Source organism: Salvelinus namaycush, chromosome 3, assembly GCF_016432855.1.
Source record: "Salvelinus namaycush isolate Seneca chromosome 3, SaNama_1.0, whole genome shotgun sequence".
NCBI lineage: Eukaryota > Metazoa > Chordata > Actinopteri > Salmoniformes > Salmonidae > Salvelinus > Salvelinus namaycush.
The window spans coordinates 68541129-68562443 of NC_052309.1; the positions used below are offsets into that span (position 1 = coordinate 68541129).

At 43.8% G+C, this 21315-nt stretch overlaps 1 protein-coding gene across 1 annotated transcript; it reads right to left on the bottom strand.

The window, feature by feature from the left end:
• Positions 1–4758: 4758 nt before the first annotated feature.
• Positions 4759–20858, bottom strand: LOC120036007 (serine/threonine-protein kinase 17A-like). The gene is made up of 7 exons (XM_038982480.1): positions 20412–20858; positions 14826–15038; positions 9409–9553; positions 7968–8094; positions 7795–7843; positions 7438–7617; positions 4759–6727 (listed from the first exon to the last, which is right to left on the bottom strand). The coding sequence occupies exons 1-7, from the start codon at positions 20507–20509 to the stop codon at positions 6442–6444; spliced, it is 1098 nt and encodes a 365-aa protein (XP_038838408.1). The 5' UTR covers positions 20510–20858; the 3' UTR covers positions 4759–6441.
• Positions 20859–21315: the final 457 nt, after the last annotated feature.

Here is a 21315-nt window from a genome sequence, read left to right on the forward strand (position 1 = left end):
CTATAAACCACAGGCATTACTCAGTAATGGGAGTAAAATTATCTGTGAATTACAGGATCATTAATGACCCCGACTGTGGAACATGGCCTAACCATAGCATATTACCCATTTTGACCAGGATGACTGACCCAGTCCTAGAAGTATCTTTCAAGTAAAATATCTGACTTAAAAACAGAAATAAACTTTGATTGAAGAAATCAAGTCTCTCTTGTTTGTTTGACATTTAATAACAGAGGAGGAAAGACGAGACAATTTGTCCTGGGAGTTGTAGGACTTCTTGACATTCCTCTGAAGGCCCCTCTCTTTCCCCACAGCAGTAGCTACCTCTTAAACTTAAATAATGTACCATCTGTCAGTTTATCCTGAGACAGGTTAAAGAAAAACTCCTTAAACTTAAATTGGCACAGCTGACGGATAGTGTAAGAAGGTAGAGTCGGAGAGACCGATGAGATGATAAAGGAGAGCGTTAGACACTTGAGTGACAGGTACATTAGGTATGTTAAACGCCCAGGTGAGGCCGGGACAGAGAAACCCCCTATTCTGAGGGCTAGGGCTTTTCCTCACGATAGTGTTATTACTGCTAAGAGCTCTGATAACATTGTTACAGAAACACTTTTCCACGACCTGTCTGGCCTCGCCATTGTTATCAGCTGGGTTTTTTTTTGTGCACAACGATTTGGCCGATTACATCAGGAAGTTTCTCACAATATGAACATCTGACTCTAATGACGGCATTACACACGCATACACAAACACATCTCTGTGGGAGTGAGTTACATAACAACAAAAAGGGGAGGAGTGGAGGAAGAAGAAGCTACAGACACATTAACCGATGACAGCCTTTCTTCTCGTTAAAGTGTCCTGTGCTCCCCCGAGCAACCTTGAAAGTATTCTTAGAGGGTTCCAACAAGTTCTTCCATGGTATCCTGATACATCAGCTGGTCCTAAACTGAAAGAACACAGGTTTATTGGTTTCCCTGCCTCCTCAACACACCCGCCGGAGCAGAACCAGTAATACCAGCTGCCATGGCCATCATATCATCACACAGCACACCATTGTCACCATTCTCCTTTACACACACACAACATGACAGTTATGTCACCAAACCAGAACCAAAAACAGCTAATGCCAGCCACCAGCTGAAACCATCATGGTAAATAGTCTGATCCTCAACTCACATGGGCACACCAAGTGGCAGTTATGTCACGTCACTGAAGAATCGCAAGTCATAGCTTGCAATTAAATCCAGGAAGCCAGAGTTGTATTGTTCCCTTCCTCTTTGACAACTACAAGCGTGGCAGAGTAGAAGAAGTCACAGGGTAGAGAGGTATTGAGAAAGGCCGGGAGAGGAGGGAAAGACCAACAGTATCAGCCTATAGCAGCTAGAGAGCGTGTTGTGTACTTGACTGTTCCCCAACCCCAGAACCCCAGAGCTGAAGGGAACAGTGTACATGTTGTGATTGGGATGGAAATGACTAAGAGCTCTGAATGATCCAGACCACCAGATTCAGTTCTGTTCCCCCTCACTCTGAAACACTGGACTCCCTTACACGCTAGTAGAGTCACAATGAGCCCACAGAGTTCACTGTGGGTGCCTGTGTGTATTCACGTTAGTGTTTGTGTGTGTGTGTGTGTGCGTGTACAGTACTCCAGTCCAAACAACTGTATTTGGCAGTATTTTTATTGCTGTCAGTGAGCTTACCCACCACACAGAAAATGAACCCAATAAGGACTGGCTTAGCTGTGCCTCTTGTTTTGATTGGGGCCTTTTCAAAGGTAGTTGAGTATCACCAAGTTCAATAATATCATTTCTGCCAATGCCTCTTCCATGTTGTGGCAGGATACAGTTGCCACAGACAGAGAAAAAACAGACATCAGCCATCGGACCTAGCAACTTCTTGTTTAGAACGCCTTTTGTGTTCTTAAGATTTTTCCAGGGAAAGAATAAATAGCTGTGCTTAACCAAAGGCATTCAACGTCTTGGCTGAGAATGCCTTGCCATGAGAAACATATTACCCGTGGTTAGGATAGGCTTTGTGCTCTCTGAACATTTTCTTTTTTCTCTCCTCAAAGCGGGACTAACTTGTGAAAGCAATTTTCTCTTTATTTTGTCTTAGTTGATATCTATAGAGGACACGAGCAGAACGTCACTGCACATTAGAGGAACAGTATTTGCACGTGCCGTGGTTGGTCTTGTTATCAATAGGAAACACTACTGGCCATGAAACACAAAGACATGAACATCTGAGTCTTTTCTCAGTGAGTTTTCTCTCAGTCTCCTGTGAACTGCACTTGATGACATTAGATACTTGAGGTCAATGCTGGAATGTAACACAACAAGTAAACTAATTGGAGAGGGCCAGACAAACAGGCACATACCAGATGAATTGGTATGTCAATGAACTGTCAATGTTGTAGGCTACACTTGTGCTACTAGAGGGCAACTAGAGTCATTTTCTGGAACGCTGTTGGATCATTTGTCTGGGCCTGGGGAATGGAATGCCACATGATGTGATGAGGGGTTGATAGATTGACAGGCTTGCCTATTGAACAACATGGCACAAAAAGTTCACTGGAATCTAATTGCTGTACCATTAACAATGCCCTAATAATTGTTCACATACAAAGCTTGTCAAACTGATACAAGTTCTGATATTTAAAAGGTGAGCAGGTCCTGAGAGAGAAGAGCGTAAAGGGGGTGGGTGGAGCGAGGGAGGGAGTATCCTAAGGCAGCCGAACCTCCTACCCCCTCCAAGGCCCTGAGCAGGGATTGTTTTGTGATCCCCCCTCTTGACTATTCTGACATCAACATGATCACACCATAATGAAACTTTAATCAGGAACATACGCATCAAATAATTTCCCCGTTATGTAAGGTGTGAGGGAGCAGCTTCTAGGAAAGCTGAAAGACTGACTGAGAGATCTAGAGATTGAAGAGAACGGGGTGAATGAAATATGAAAGAGCACCAGAGAAACATGACGGATAAAGACAAACAAAAAGAGAGAAAAGTGAGAGAGAAAAATAAGTATGCAGGGGTATAAAAGAAAAGTCCTTTTATTCCCATGGTGTCAGCTGCTAAATGTCCTTAAGTATTGAAATAGAGCATGGTAAGGCCGTGTGTTGGCTTGGTCTTTCATACAAACAGCCTTCACACTAATCTCATAAGGAAGATCTCTCAAGACGTCATATCGATATGATCTTATGGAACAAAGTCCAACATTCTATTTGCTCTATGCTCAAACAATTCAAATGAACACCGGTCCAGTGGTCCATATCCCTAATTCCAACCTGTTGTCAAACATGGTCAATCTTGGTTTTGTAACTGGTGATGTTGAGTTCAGTCAATGGTGTCTATATGGGAAGATAAAAGATTCCTCCTCTTCCCCACGTTCTGCTTTTCTGATTCCCTGTTACATTTTCAACTCGGGGATCAAGGTTGTGACATCTTCTGCTCTTTTAGGATGCTTGGTTACCAGGGAACAAAAAGCTCGCTGGCTGCTTTTAGCAGGAACGATTTAGAATCCAGACGTCTGACATTTTCCGGACGGAACGGCCACATTTTGTTTTGTACATCAGCAAAACAGTTCACACAGAGTACTACTAACATCATGGCTGTAGATGTGAGGGTGAAGGTCAATTGAGATGAGTTAGATGCTGTAACAGATCAATTGAATCAATTTATGTCCTGCTATGGTGGAAAAAGATGGCCAGGACTGATAAACTAAAGGAAAACCTCTACTCCAAAGCCTTTGCATCTGCTTCTCCTCCAGAGAGCAGGTTATCTTAGTGTCTATGGAAGCTTTGCTTTATTCTTTTCATTTGTATTGGTCCAGTGGTTTTGAGCTGTACTTCTTCCGTGAAGGCTTTGGTCTTGCTATAACTACACCTGAATTAATTTTTAAAATCCTCACAATGGCTGTCTTCCAGATATCAGGACAAAATGTTCCCGCAACTGTGTGAAACTCAGCAACATAGGCTATGACTATTACCTCTGTCATGGTTTGCATAATGTGAGCGTGCGAGGGTGTGAATGTGTCTGGGGTTGGTAGGTGTGAAAATATAGCAATGGTGTAAAACAGAGCCACTCCTGCTGAGAAAACAAAGGCTATATTAACAAGGGTGAATAAAGGGAGGGGGAAAGTTACTAACATTTGCATTCCAAAGGTCTGAGGAGCAGGATATAAAAGGGAAACGGTCACTCCAGGCAGGGCCAGTCTCTCCGTCCGTCCAGAGCTCAACACGGCCTGAGTGGAGCTAGCTGGACTGGGCTTAGTGCCGACTCTCAGCGGAAGAGCACATTAAAGCAAGAATCCAGAACGTTGGCATGCAGGGACATTAACCTGTTGCAAGTAAACAGGAGACAGAGTGTGTACACACCAGTGAAGAAAGCAGAGCAGCATGTCCCTTTAAGTGACACTGGTATTTCCTGTGAAGTGTGGCTAGATATTTCTGGAAACCCATCAGTTGTTCTTGCTACATTTAACTTGTTTTCCCCAAAAAGACCAAAAACAGGAAAGACAGACACTTGGGAAATGGTCTTCAGTGTAAACTAAAGATACTGTAGTTTGAGGAATGTTTTTCAAGTGGAGAGACTTGATATTCAGCACACAAGAGGAGAATAAGGTTAAAATGGGTCACAATGGTTCCCTGGTCCTTTGTACAAGGAACTGCATTCTGACCAGACTAAAGCTTTGTGGTTGAGGGCACAAGACAAGCAGTGGTTGTTCCATGCCTAAACAGACCACACAATGAAGTAAATTCATCAAGATGAATAGTTTAATACAAAATGTACATTTATTGTTCTTCGATACATTTTTGCGAGGCATGCCATCAACATTTATTAATTTCAATGTAACGTCCACAAGTGCAAACCTGCCTGAAATTCATGAGCAGTAACCAGGAATGAAAGTCACAAGTACAGAGTCGAGATAAAAAAAGAAAAAAAAAGAGGCATACAATAATTATTAAAATGTTCATACATTATGGATCTTAAAATATTTTACAGATTATTCTTACACTATCAAACAATATACACTTCAGTAAGTCCTCAAGAGTAATTTCTCTTCACTCTCAAACACCACATATCCAAAGGAGCTTTCTTCAAAGCCTTTCAATTGGTTGCAAATCATTGAACTGTCATTAAAACGCCACAATTCAAACTTATTGTGACGTCATTGAATCCTAGTCACTTCCTCTTCAAAAAGACATCTGTTCACAAAGCCTGAAGCGAAATATATTGTGACATATCCAACATTGCAAACTGATATTTCAAACATGAGTACGTGGAAATTGTGCAACAATAGCAAAAAAAAAATCTTACAAGAATAAACAGAAACATCAACACAACAGGTGAACTATATGGCACTTGGTGGAAACGAGTGATGCAAATATATTAACAATAGATGGTGGGGAGTGGCCATGTACATTTGTGTCTTAATTAATCATTCGACTAAACTGTGCTTTTTGAGCCATTTCATCAAGACTTTGGTTAATACTTTGATCATTTGTGTAGTTCATTTTTCAAAATAAAAAGTGCTTTAAATTGACATCAAGATTGTCCTTACACTAAACAAAGGATGTGATTTAATTAGATGTGGTGATTGAGATGGCTTTCTATGTTGAGGCCTGAAGTGGTCATATGAACACAAACAAAATCAGAGAAGACTATTTAACCCTCTGACTGGTTTCTGTGAGGGCACTCCCCTAACACAGTCAGTCAGTTTTCCTTTGCTGCGTAGGCAGCATCTCATCTAGGGACATCTATCTAACCACATTGGCATCCTTCATAATCATCATCATCATGAAAGGCATTTAAGGTTCAGACCTCAACAAAAGCAAAGTGGTTCCAACTTCCTGTTGGCCAACGTCATTTCCTCTCAGGGTGAGCAGTTACATCCTCACAAAGGAGAGGCGAAGTCCTGGTTCAAAGGTCGGTTAGGGAGTGGAACGTGAAGGGCAGCCAAGGTGAGAGCCAGGTTCAGGGCCAACAAGGGATCAACCCAGCCTGGGACAAAGCAGGACTTCCTTCACTGAGAGTGCAGACCAGACCAAGTGATGGATGAAGTCAGTCCCACTATTCTAGTCTTCATAGCCGAGCACAAAGAACTGGCCCACTCCTTCCATTCACAGCACGCATACAGTTACAGTACCCTCGCTACACATGCATTAAAGTGTGTCTGTGGCTCATTACCAGACGCCACGCATCAGCACACTATCAGCACAGGGTAACATGCATCAAACACGCATGGATTTACTGCACACGGTCAGCTGACAGATATCACACATCCATCGCAGCAGTAGCAGCAGCACACATACAGAGTCAAACAGAACTGGAGGCCCTGCATCGGACCAGACCAGGTCTCACTGGTTTCCAGTCAGTGTCCATTCTGTGACAGCAGTCCAGTCAGTCACCACACACAGTGTCTAGTGGAGCCCTTCCTCAGCAGATGAGCTCATGTTGGATCTCTGGCAGTGCGGGGAAAGGCTCAGAAGTGAAGGAAAAGGCATTGCGGCCTGTCTTCAGGTCTACCTGACCGGGGCACATCAGGTACGAACCCATGCTCTCCAGCTCTGGGGAGGGTGCCGGGCTCTCAGGCTCAGACTCTGATTGGCTGGTCTCAGGCTCGTCCAATGAGGGTAGAGAGCTGGCGTGGAGCTGGGTGTAGAGGTCAGCTGGTCCATTCAGCCAGGGGTGGTTAAGGCACTCCGCTGCAGTGGCTCTCTTCCTGTGGACACAGACGGAGAGGATGCGTGTCAGATCTCAAATCAATCATCAATGTCTAGGCAGCAAGGACTTTAAAGCTTCTGTTCATCCGTTTTGAAAGTAAAACTGAAATAGCTCATGTGAATATATGTAGAGGAAAGCCAATGGTAAAAAGGTGACAAATACGCAGTTATACAACTTCCTGTCCCTCCCCTTCCCTCAGACACTCTTCTTTCCCCGAGTCTTTTTGAAAAACCACCAAAGCCCACTTTTTCATCCCAGCGATTCCGCTTTTTGGGATTACTCAGACATGACAGACATTGGGATTACTCAGATACTGCCGATAATCTGCAGCAATTAAATTATATTGAGTGAAGATTATGGCCCTGGATCACAGCGATAGACTACTGCTGTTTGTCATTGAGACATGATGGTGACATACAGTATCTAGCCCTTCTGTGCTGGAACACTTGATCAAATAGTGACAGTGGTGACACAGAATGTGTTAATAGATGAAACGTAACAAGGACCAGTATCCTTATATTAAATTATTCATATGCATTACCACGCATCGGGAGACTTAACGAGGATGTGCCACAAGCAGCAGTATGAATGACATCATTCACCTGTTAATCAGTGTTGAACTCACTATGGGACATGTGGGAGAACATCTGTCGGGCTGTGGCACTGAACTAAGTGAGTGTTGACTCTTGAACCTGTCCTGTTCCTCACCTGGGGTTTTTGAGCAGCAGGGTCTTGATGAAGTCAATGGCGAGGGAGGAGACGCCCTCGAAGGCATCCTGGGAGTAGTCCACGTTGACCTGGGAGATGTTCAGGAAGGTCTCCTGCTTGTTGTCCCCCAGGAACGGAGACTCGCCCGTCAGCATGACGTAGGTCAGGACCCCTATGGACCTGAGAGATGAGGAGGAGGGAAAGGTGTCAGACTACAAGACATGGGGAAGTATTTCTCTCAGATTTCCACTGTGGAGCTGGCTGGTGATCAATATTTTATGGCTTCTGTAAAAACCAAGATGTAGTGAGGACACTAGCTGATATCTGCTTGACACAGTCCCTTTAGCGCATACTCACCACATGTCTGTCGCTATGCTGATGGGTTCATAGTTCAGGATCTCTGGAGCTGGAATAGCATAGACAACGCCAATTAGTCCTAATAAACATTTTACAGTACTGAAGTTAAGAATTGCTTATCTATCTTCCTTATTGATATAATCTGATTGCAGAAGCCAGGAGGCAGGACTCACCCACATACTCCGGGGTGCCCAGGATCTCTCGGACTTCTGTCACACTGTCCATGCGTCTGGACAGGCCAAAGTCCACGATGCGGATATCACCCAGTGGGATGGCACTGGTCAGCAGGATGTTCTGGGGCTGAGGGGAGAGACCGAGATAGACAGATTAGACCAAATCCAAAGAGTGCATGGTAAGTGAATTGACAGACAGAGGTCACATACCATGCTTGATAGATAGTTAATCAGTTGAGTAGTCATTGAGCCTCAAGGCCTTCCACTAAAGAGTCTAATCTACCTCTACATGAATAAGCCAAACCCACAGAGGGATTCAATTTGGTTACATCAATACCACTAAACCAGATTCATCCCCTTAGCCTATTAGATGATTCCTAGGAAAGGTTGGATGTCTTGGAGGGCCTATCAGATTAGATGGCTCATATATCATATATGATGCTTAACCTCCGGGTCATACTGGCTAGATTCCTGGCCTGGGGCCTTTGGCCAGGACATCTTGGGGGACCAAGTGGCGCAGCGGTCTAAGGCACTGCATCGCTAGAGCTGTCACTACAGACCCAGGTTCGATCCCGGGTTCGATCGGGAATCCCATAGGGCGGCGCACAATTGGCCCAGCATCGTCCGGGTAAGGGGAGGGTTTGGTGGGGTAGGCCGTCATTGTAAATAAGAACTTGTTCTTAACTGACTTGCCTAGTTAAATAAAAGGTCAAATAAAAAATAAAAAATCTAGGATAAATGAAGGACCAAGAGAGACAGACCAGAGCCAGAGACAGCAAGCCTGTGACATTTCACCAGGAATAGATTTAATACTGTCTATCAGTGGGGGAGTAGAAAAGGAAAATGGGGAGCCAATCAAATCTAGTCTGGGGACAGTCGGTTCAGTCCCCCTCACCCAAAAACGCTGCTCATAAACCCCCTGGATCAGAGGAGGGTTTCTTCATATATAACCTGTCTGCCAAGTTCTAACACGCTCCAAAACAGCTTTTTATTCATCATTATCAACAATACAAATGTTTTTGACATCACTGGGCAGACAAAACAAACCTATAAGACTTACAGCTTTTAATCTGTGTCTTCTGTGACACAACCCTGCAGTATTTACAAAATAAGTTCTAGAGAGAAACCAGACCCTGATTCATTTGTAAGAGCGGGAACTCCGGGACGAGAACTATGCAGCATTCACATAAAAACAGTTGTCACTCGTTAAAAGCTGACAGAGTAACTTAGATGGGCGTCTTTATTTGCTAGACATGTCCCATGTACAGGAAGAGTTACTGCTCTGCCACATTAAGGGGTTCTCATTGCTTAAGGGGAGAAATATGGCAGTTGAGAAACAGTCGCCCATTCCAGGGGTTTTCTTTTTTACTAGTCTCTCGCTTTGACAGCCGTAACTAGTAGCGGATTTGGTTCTGGGTTCCGAGATGAGCTTTCTACTGACCTTCAGGTCCAAGTGGACCACGTTGTTGCGGTGCAGAAAGGCCACGCCGGTGAGGATCTGTCTGGCCAACCTGATCACATCCTTCTCTGTGAAGGCCTCGTCGTTCTCCGCAACACACTGGTTGAAGATCTCTCCACCGGCGGCACTGGAAAACACAGAGGCAATGGAGGATCAAAATAGAGCCATGGTGACGAGATGAACAACACACAGTACATGGTTATTATATCTGTAGTTTTTACTTGGGCTGCTGTGATTGATTGCTGATTATGCATTGTAAAGCATTTACACTCATGAAGTCTACACCCTTACAATGTAAAATCACTGCATTTGTACAACTATCAACTCAAACATGATGACAATGCCAATCCCACCCCTATCCCGTTATCACATACACGGTGAAGTGTGTCGAGCGCTAGACCATGATTTTCTATTTTTAAAGTTACGCAACTGGCCCTGTGGTTATTGTACTTTGGGCTTGGGAACAGGGTCCATGCTCCACATCCACACACAAAGCATGTGACTCCTGTCTGTGGCACTCCGACGTTCCCACAGGGAAATCAGAAGAGAAATGGTGCCTCCCTGACCTCAGCTTTGACTCGAGATACGAGGACCCATATCAGTCAGTGCCAGCCCCGGATAAGACTTTCCAGAGTTTACACACACACACATTCCTAGATCAGTTAAGTCAAAAACAAAAAACTAAGGGGAAAGAATTTCAAATCTATCAAACTAGAGATCCCTGTCGTATAATAAAGAGTTTATCTAAGACTTGAGACAGTGACAGCACACTGAAACGATCCCATAGTTTACAGTAGTGGATAGAACACTAAATTGCTGGGATTACCACCACACTGCTGTGTCGCTCCCCAAAAATTGGAAGTTTATTCAATCTGGGCATCCACTCCTAACTACTCAGGATTAGGGGGGTTATCCTATTTTTGGATCCACTTAGAAAATAGAAAGGCTAATTACCAAATTAAAATGCTGACATCTTTTTTGTTAAGCCAAATTCCTGGTTTGTCAATTCTTGTCATGCTTGTGTAACAATGGTAAGCAATGCCGTCCGGGACATGGCAGATTTGTGTTGGCTGTTTCTCCAAAGCAGATGAAAAGCCTGGAGAGAGGATGCTTGCCAAATAGCACAGCCATGTGTGGGGGATTTAGTCAGCACACATGCTTTTTATCTGCGACCATGGCCCGGGCATAACTGTTCCATAACCACACCATCTAATCCCTGGGTAGCCTCGCACTGTTGCATCCTCACCTTTACTGTCCTCAGCTGTGAAAATAGGAGATTGTGTTTTTCTGGATATCCATCATTGGGCTATAAATCCCCTTTCGCTTGGGGCTCCACACATTTAAATGCAGGCCGTCTCTTTTGACCCCCCCCTACCTGCTGAACCCCCCCCCCCCAAAAAAAAGTGTTGTTGGAAGACTACTAAAAGAAGGGGACCAAAGTCCCGACAGTACACATGTATACCAAATAGGCATAGCAGTCCTAGTTGACCAGTTTTAGGATAGAGGAAATGTGACATCAGTGTGTCGTTGGAAGCATGGCTTTGATTTATGCTTGCTGACAACTGCATGATTTTAAAAAATCGAATAAAATTTAAAAAAAAGATTGTGCCACCCGTTATTCGTCTGTTCCATGTGCTGGGTCTCAATTTAATACAACTGACTCAAATAGGTCTAATTATCCCACCCATTCCTTTCCCCCGTTTGAACTAATTACCAATAGGCGGAAACAAAGATCTCCTACATGAGAGATTATTAAAGTATTTTGGAGGGTGAGGGGACAAGGCTTTTAGTACTAACAAGAGCCATCCTGTAGAAATTAAATGGACTGAGAACATACTCTGCAAGCACTATGGAAAGATCTGATACATCTCCTGCCATCGTGTTTGTATGGTCTCATTTCCCCCTCTATGCCTCAGTGGATCAGTCTCCCCACTGTCAGTCAGCAGACCGATGACATGGAATGGTTTCCTATCCACTTAAGACAGAATAACTGTGCAGAGTCCCTTCAAAGAGATTCACAGTAGCCGTCACCCGCAGAACATTAGGGTTGGGCGGAGGGCGGGCAAAGAGATACTTGAGAATGAGCTGAAGACCGACGAGCCATGACTTCTCAATGAGAGGATGTGGGACAGTGTGTATTTACGTATGTACTTCACGATATTGGCTGCATTCTCACAAGCCAACTTGGTTAGTCTGGGCTTAAGATCTCCAGGAATAGGCATTTTACTCTTGCTGGCCAGCTACCAAACCTCAAAGCCTACTACTGATCACTTCTCACAAGGCCTGTGTGTTGACTGCATTGTGTACTCAGTACAGTACATAGACTCTGGTTTCAGGGTTGTCATCATTTAGATGGGATTATGCTGTGACAACACTCATCCTCCGTTACAGGAGACTTGATGTGTCAAACCTTACTAGAACGAAGAGAATTCAGTACAAACTGTTTTTCAAGAAAATTGGAATACAATTTATTAGACAGCCCTCATCCTCAAAAACACTTTTACTAGTTCCTAAAAAGATTTCCTGAAGACTTTATTGCAGTTTTAAATGAAGGCCAGCCCATGCCAGACAGTGGAGATGTGTGTCAAAGACTCGTATATTATCCATTTACTTATCTGAGGACTGCATACATTTGAAGTGACAAAGACAAATGGCTGACATGGACTGGAGGTGAGGGTTTCAATTTGCATTACGTAAGATGTTTCAATACCCACGTAAAAACATCAGATACCGTTACACTTGAGGATGAAAGCAGAATTAAGAGGTCAGCGGGGGGAGAAGAAAACATCACCCTCTTTCCCAATTACAGAGGGGCTGAAAAACTGTTCTAGAAAAAATTACCTCAGGAATGATTCCGTCAGCGCTGAAAGATCAAGCTCGAGTGAGTCAAAGTGATACATTTTCAGAAACATACCCTGTAAAGCTTTAAAGCTGCTCTAAGGTTATGATTGGCCGGGCAATCTGTGGACTGGACTGCCATTCCCAAGACTATCCGATTGCCTGTAATTGGTTAGGATTTTGAGTTCCTCTTATCTGAAGTTACCGCAGAGTTTACAGCAGTGTCATGAGCTCAAAGACTGAGGTGAAACGGCTAAGTTGAGTATTCACAAAACGTGTAACTCATATTGTTTGCCAGATAAACAAACATGTAGTGACTGAGGGTTAGACCAAACCTTAGCCGTGCGTACACTGACCTCGAAAAACAAACGTCGGGTGACTTGGTTCATCTAATTTTCCCACGTATAATGTAGACCTCTAGAAATGCACCTGCACAATACTGTATTTGTCAATATGACAAAAACGTAAGATGTTTGGTCTCATCCTAGAGGGTTGTTTGATCTCTGGGAACATCATGGGTTTCCTTGACAAGACATGTAGAGAGTTGGGAACACACAGGTGACAATCTAATGTTTGTTGGAGAATCATTGAAGAAATGTATTTCTTGCAACTAACTATTCACCACCATCAGAAGCAGGCCATGGACTGTGCCCCGAGTACAGAAAACCATTCTGATTAAACCGCCAGAATGCGTTCTAAGCAGAGACGACGCAGGTTCATTTCTCATTAAAGTGGTATTTTTGGTTTGACTAGTCATTATGTGTGCTGCTCGCACAGACTGGGTTTAAACTTACTGATGAGGAAAATGTTGTTTCTCGCTTCCATTTCTCATAAGTTGCGTGGGGATGTGGTTGTGGCTATGTGCAGACCAATGTGTGAGTATGAGTGTGTGTGTGTGAGTATGAGTGTGTGTATGCGCATGCTACTTTGTGTGTGTGTGTGTTCTACTTTTGGGAGCATTACTAACTGCTTCTATGTAAACCCACAGGAAATGGAACATTATTCTCTGGTTTGCAGCAAAGCTAGCCCACGCTGAGGTCAGAGAGCCCTTTAACAGGCAAAGAGTTCACAGTCATACAGGCTGCAACAGCATCTCAATGGCTGCAGAATACCAAGTTAGCAGGGTATTTCACTAGGAACCATAACCTATACTGGGATCTGGATGAACATAGGCCTATAAGAATCTCTAAAACTTTCAGACAGACAAAGGAAGACTGCACAAGGAAGTGCAAAGTTATCTGGCAGCTAGTGCAGGGCTATGGACCAGTGCCTGCCACTGCAGGCATGAAATAGTGGCTCTGCTTTCTCTTTCGCACTGGGGTCCAAGGCCAAGCACATACCACCACCCCCCCTATAGGGAACCTTTTGTTCTGCAGGAGCATTCTATGTCTAGGAGGGAAATGGGTGGAGATGTGGGTGGTTTATGACCAGACCAGGGTCAGGAGGGGACACAGTCATTTGGTCTTCTAGATGAACTGGTTGGTGTGGTGTTGTCTATTTGTAAATGGGGCTTGGGAATCATTACGATGCTTATTACCATCTCTGGCTCCTAATTAGAATGAGACCAGAGTGGTCATGGAGGACAGCCATGACACATACACTAGATAGTGGTCATAGTATATGACACCAGACAGATCCTTTCCTTCCACCCTGACCTCCGTGCTTTGTTGATCAGATGGATGCAGCTCAGATGCTGACTGGTTCACCTGTGTTTGGATGGAATGGATGCTTTGATGCACGATGAAATAAATTTGACTGATGCTAGTTTTCCTTAAAATTTATCATGTGACAAATACTTATTCTCAAGAATCTTCCAGATTGAGTCATTTGGTCCATCTTCGTCCGTCTGTTTATAGAAGCACTGACACAATCACAGTCCGGCAAGGTAACAAGAATCGGAGATGTGGCTTTGAGCACAGCGACCAACCACAGGGGAGTTAGCATTTCCTTATAAGGTTACACGGTTCAAGCAGGCGTGCGTGTGTTTGGCGTGGGTGTTCATGCAGCTGTTTTTAAGGTGAGAAACTCTTGAGTGACACGCAGCTGCATCCTCAGCAGAAAGAGTGCAACACAGGAAGTTCTACCATTTATCAAGAAACTCAACGCTCTCACATTCGCGTCACTCAACATCCTGTCTACGCAAGATCTCATACAGTTCTGAAACAAAGATGACATTCAAAAAATCCCATGTTTTATATGAGCAGAATACATTTTTACTCAGGCGACCGCATCAAAACCCCTCGAAACTACGCAGAAAGATAAAAACCTGCAGAGACGGAAAGTTTTTTTTTGGGTAAATGGCGCATAAAGGTTATTCATTTCCCCCCTCATTAGGAACCTTATCATTTCATCCCGTTTTTCCTGCCAGTGCTGCATTGTGGTGGAGCATCAACATGTACGGAGAGTTTAAAAAGGTCTTCTAGATTACCATCACCAGCATTTTCTCCCATCACTGGCGACATGAGCTAAGGGTGGTGCAGAGATCCAAATACACACTCACATACTGTGCACACCACGTTTTTCCATGGTCTTTGCGTTTTGATGCATACGAGTTTACTCACCACTCGAGGATGAGGATGATCTCAGAGTTGGTCTCGTAGACCTCATGCAGCGCCACCACATAAGGGTTAGACTTGGCTGACTCCAGAACAGCGATCTCGTTGAGGATGTCCATGCGGCAGTCCTCGCCCTTCCGACGCTTCCTCAAGAACTTGGCAGCGTGCTCCATCCCTGTCGCATTTTCAATGCACTTCTTCACCACAGCAAACTTTCCCCTGGGAAGAGAAAAATAGTGGGGGAAAGGGATATGTTGAATAATCAGAAACACAATTAACAGTTTCATTTACAGTAGGCTTACACGTTTGATTTGGTTATCTTCAATGTCTTATCGGTAAATCTGATTGACTCTGGCCATGAACCTGCAGGGAGTAATCATGGGAGAGATAAACAGCAATTACAGCACAGAGTTCCAAACAATTATGACATAACCAATATAGTAACAAAAAAAATGCAGTGCAGTGAAACAGATTACAATAGGTAGGATGCACAGGCCACTGAAAGACCACCAAGGAAAATGAAGAGGTGGACTGAGTGGTATTACAAAACAGAGGGATACACATGGAGTTATCTACCATTGTTATGCAATGGACTGATGATGAACACCAAGTGATAGGCTCCCTCATCAGTGTAGTAAGATATCCTTCTCTCCTCTTCCTCCTCAGTGGAGGGCCTAACGGGCAGGAGATGGGCCCAACCGTCACTCCTGAGTGGCTGTATGGACGGGGGGGTGTGATAAGACTAATAGCACTCTTTAAAAGTCAACATAAAGAGAGGAGTGCAATAGCTGGGCTTGTTGTCTGTCCACAAGCCCCACCCCCAGAGAAAAGAAAAGAGGAACGTACAACCACAATTCTAGAATACCATCTGAGCATTCCATTTGCTGCTTTCATACAGTGATGGATTCAGCAGAGGTGTTGCGGGTCAGCTGCGGGTGTGGGCAGGAAATCCGATGTGTAGAATCACCCCACTGTGTCCAGCCTTCTACAAACACTTTCCCAGGGCGATAACGGAGCCTTGTACACTTCCCATTCTTACAGCAGCGGGGGACAAATGGAATTCCCAAACGCCTCCACCCAGACCGTAAGCAGGACCCTGCATCTCCTCGGACAGCCACACAAAGGCCTGTGCAGGCTGACCAGCAAACATGACAGCCCAGCAAACATGGCAGCGCCTGCACTACGACCAGGACCACCCACTTCCCTGGGGCTGGACTAGGGGAGAAGTGGGTCCAGGAGGCCACAGCAGAGTCCTCCTAACCCCTGAAAAAAAAATGGAGCCTGCAACTTCACTTACCAAATCATTTGGCATCCCTGTTAGTGAATTTTGGCCTTCCCTCACTTCCCTGGTTCAACTGACAACTGTTTCTGCCATGTTACTTGACATACGACAGACACTGCTTTGGAGTCAATGTCTTTACCCAGACAGAGCCTGGCAGTGAAAGGCAACCATTCATAGAAACTGCACAGGTAGACAATGGCATCCCTACAGTTCTGCTATTAAAAGCAGTGTCTGTATGGAGAGGGAGTGTAAACTTGGTGCTGGTCATTTTCTCACATCTTTCCTCCAGGCTGGCGGTGCTGTAAACCAAAGCCTGCTACTCCTCCTGGATATGTTAGCTGGCACAAGCCCATTCCCTGTGGGCTGTTCCTCCTTCCCCTTTCTTCACTCTCACTGGTTCCCAGCCCTAGTGAGGATTGCTAGGGCACATTGTTCCAAATCAAAAGACCCAAACCAGTCAAAGTCAAAGCCTTTCTTCTTTAATTAGCCAATTCCCCAAGTTCAGAGCAGCTACCTCTGTGCTGGGAACTGCCGATGAAATTAAAAGAAACCACAGGCGATGCTGAGGAGCAACAGGAGGCCTTTTAAGATGGTGACAACAGGTCAAAGGTTGCTAAACTAGGCCATCATTACCCTGATGTTTTCACACACTGTCTGTAGTAACACACCAGAAACAAGAGCACAGGGGTTATAGGTGGATACAGACATAGAATTCAACATGTTTGAAATGTCTGACCCATGAGAGAATACATGACTTTCAGCCTTCTCCTTGAGCAGGAAGCTGCTCCTTAGAGACACTCAGACAGAAACCACGTCTGCCACTTGAAGGTTGCTTTTAACATGTTGTGTAAATCCCAAAACCCACAGAAAAGGCAATTATGCAGACACACAAACACCTGATTTGCTGATCTATCATTATGCAGCTTCACGTCATCATGTCTGCATGTATGTGGTGTGTCACTCTCCAAATCAACAGGGGGTCATAAAAGGACGTTTTCATTCAGTATGCATAGACACCAACCCAGGAACTTGTGGTGGTGATGGCACTAATCTAACTGAGAAACTGTTTTTCCTGTGGGGTCTGTTTCTCAAAAGGGGAGTGACCCAGACATGAGTCACTCCCCTTTTGAGAAAAACAGACAGCTGATCGCCTTCAGCTGCCTCACACAGTACAGGCTGGGTTCCTCTTCCTGTTCATAAACTCCTCTCAGACGACACAAAAACCCACACATTTTTATTAAATGACAACCCCTTTGCTGTCCTTCTAAATCATAGTGAAGATAGTGAAAATCTAGGCTAAGTAAATATCAGAGGACACCCATTTGACCTAGAAACAGGGATCGTTCCAACTAATTTAAAGTCAATACCTTTCATGTCAACTCTTGTAACTTGTCCTCAAAGTCAAAACTCTTCTACGTTATCTAAATGCCTGATTTTTGTGTGAGTATATTTACAGAGACGGAGGGGGGTCATTGAAGGGAAGCAATCAGGGGCAGATTTCAGAAGCCTTCAAAAGGTGTTACTGCGGAAATCCACTCCAGCAGGTTTACCAGGGGCCACAATGTCTCAAACATAGTGGAGAAGAGAGAAAGGGGGGAGAGATCCATCCCTCCTCTTCTACTGGCCATCTAAATCTTGACACGCTGCTCTCCTGGCATCCAACACAGCTCACATTCCTGCACCTAATGGGATTTATGAGGCCAGATCAGGATGTTGTGGGGGCGAGGAGGTAATGAGAGGAGGATGAGAGAGAGATGGGGGTGGAAGAAGTGCTGAGAGGACGCTGGGCTCGCTCAGAGCAAACAGCCCCCCCAGGTCCTGGCTGCTGGCCCAGGATGTCCCATGGTGTCAGACAGGGAAATCTGGCTGCTACCAACTGGCAAAGTGAATGAGTCTTTATTTAGCACCCGACTGCATACTATCCAGAAAAGAGAGAAACATGTAACACCTCCCTGTCTCCCACTGCCTATGAAGTTATAAAGGACGGTTGCATGGGGTATTGGTACAATATTACCTGAGACAGAAACGATGCGATGACCCAAGTCCAGAGGATTTAATAATCCTAGTCAACAGGTTCTAAATAAAACATTTTGGACCTAGGGAAGTAGTAGCCTGGCTACTGGCTTTTTAACAGGAGTTTAAAATCTCTGAGACCCCCCCATTCAACCGCCTTGGAATGCACACATTTTAGTGTCTGGGTTCAAATGCATTGTAGGTCACACTCGCTGATCTGTGGAGAACAACAGGGGGCCGGAGCAGGGCGGAGGGAGACTGAAGGTAATTGCACGTTATCCCCCACCCTGACCCCCAGGACAAAACAGGGCTGATTGGCGGGGAATTAGCCCACTGTAACAATCCCAAACAAACAGCCATGGGTGAGGCTGTAGGCATGGTCTGGATTCTGGAAAAAACTAAATAATAGCAAACATCTCTTCCTGTGTTAATAGCTTGTGTGTGCCAGAGATTCCTTGGATGGTGGAGATATAGAGATAGGCAGCTACTGAGACCAGTGATGGTACACGTAGGTCAGAGCATATTTCCTGCTAATAATACTGGGGCTGGTAAAATGCATTGCATATTCACCTTTCTACCGAGGGCCCCCACAGCAGTAACAGAGGGGAGAGTTAGGGAAATATGAATTCCAAATGGAGGACCTTTTTTTTGTGCTAGTGTTGATACTGTATGTGTATCATGAGCAGAAGAATGGTCCCGTTCAGAGTTAAGTGACATTCAACATACCATCTGCCCCAAAATAAAACAGCACATAGAAAAATAAGGTTGATTTAGCATCACATTTATCATCTCAAGTCCTTCCTCATGGAAAATCAGCCATGAAAAAAATGAAGCCTACATACCAAAACAAAACCAGCTCTCAGATTACAATAGAGACATAATTATGATGCTCCTTAGTGTGATTGAAAATACGCGCCTGCGCTGTTGTCATCCGAACACTCCATTTAGTATAATAGGTTTCATATGGTATGTATTCATTTGTGGCTGTCCATCCATTTAGTATGATATATTACAAATTGCAATTCATTCAATATGTTACAAATTTGCAAAAAGTTTGATATGTTACGAATTCCAATTTGTTGTTGCTAACATTCGCTAGCTGCTAACGTTCGCTAGGCTAGGAGTTAGGGTTAAGCGTCAATGGTGGAAAAAGTACTCACTTGTCATACTTGAGTAAAAGTAAAGATACCTTAATAGAAAATGACTCAAGTAAAAGTGACCCAGTAAAATACTACTTGAGTAAAAGTCTAAAACTATTTCATTTTAAATATACTTAAGTATCAAAGGTAAAAGTACACAATTTCAAATTCCTTCTATTAAGCAAACCAGATGGCACAATTACATTTTTTATTAGCGGAGAGCCAGGGCACACTCCAACACTCATACATAATTTACAAATGAAGCATGTGTTTAGTGAGTCCACCAGATCAGAGGCAGTAGGGAGGACCTCATGATAAGTGAGTGAATTTTACAATGTTTCTGTTCTGCTAAGCATTCAAATGTAATGAGTAATTGTGTCAGGGAAAATGTATGGAGTAAAAAGTACATCATTTTCTATAGGAATGTAAAAGTTGCGAAAAATATAAATAGTAAAGTACAGAAGTACCCAAAAAACATATATAGTACTTCAGTACTTTACACCACCATTAGGTTAAAGGGTTATGGTTAGGGGAAGGATAGCTAACATGCTAAGTAGTTGCAAAGTAGCAAAAAAGTAGTAAGTCGTTTCAAAGTTGCTAAAATGCTAAAGTTGTCCACGATGAGAATCCAACAAGCATGCTAGACGTTCACGTTATACACCTGGCCAACAAAAATATTTTTTGCCATAAGTAACCATACTAAAAGTAACATATCATACTAAATTTAAGTATGCCAGATGTACGTTTACTATGTTACGTCTAGTCTATGAGACCAGGCTGGTTATACTTAAATCAAATTCCAGAAATATCAGGGCTCACACAAAGATGAATAAATCCCACAGATTTCCCTTGCAAAAAAAAAATGACAACCACACAAAACAATTTCATGGGCGCAGAACGAGAGTCTTCATGGCAGTGCCAGCGCCACTCATCCGGATTGGGCCGACACGGTGAAATGTTTACTTATTCCCGTTTGCACGTGCAGAGAGAAAAATACAAACATTTCCAATTTGTAATCCCTCACTTTAAAGACTGAACAGTGCGTTTACCCCTGCCTCCCCGTGTTTACTTCGCACTGCAGCACGCATTGACATCTATTCTAGCTCATCATTTCATGATCTGGACAGGGTAACCTATTCAACATTTCATGCGACTTACCTGCCCAATTCTCTGCCAAGCAACTCATAATTGCTCGTGAAAGGATCGGTCCTAATTCTCGTGTGAATTTTTGTCACCATCCCGTTCTTGTTCATCATTGCTTCGCTGTCCGTTTGGAGAGAGATGATACAAGATATTTCCTTGACAGAAGTTATATTTGCTGTTCTATACGTTCAAGTTAATTTCATCACAAAAAAATGCAGAGGAAGATAAACGAAGAGAAAAATATGTTGTAATAGAACAGCAAACTTCTCAGCACAAAAAAAAGTCCCCAGGTGAATTCTGTGACCCTCAGAAAAAGACTTTGACTGACAAGAAATAGACAGATGAATCATTAAAGTATGAAGGAACTGGTAATAGACCGCAGTTGTAATCAAGCCAAGCGCTGTATGTTGGTTTGCGTGTGGATAGACAGTCCCAAAATTGTGCTCTATCTCAGGGCCAGGCTTTCTCAGTGACGCTGTGACATGAAAGCCAATGGTCATTTGACTTTGTTAAGGGGGAGGGTTAAAGGCAGTGCGCATACTACGACACGGCTGATAGACAGGCACTAGCCTACTTGGGGTGGCATTCAACAGGTTGCCTACTCCTACTGCCTCTGTAGATGTCTTTTAAAAAATGAACACAACTACACCTCTAATGCAGGTAGTAAGTAACCAAACATTACCGCCTACCGCTTAGATTTTGCAACAAAAACACACACCTATGTACATATTCTTATTCATTCCTTTACACTTGTGTGTATAAGGTAATTGTTGTGAAATTGTTAGGTTAGATTACTCGTTGGCTATTACTGCATTTTCGGAACTAGAAGCACAAGCATTTCGCTACACTCGCATTAACATCTGCTAACCATGTGTATGTGACAAATAACATTTGATTTGAAAAACAATACGTGTTTGAT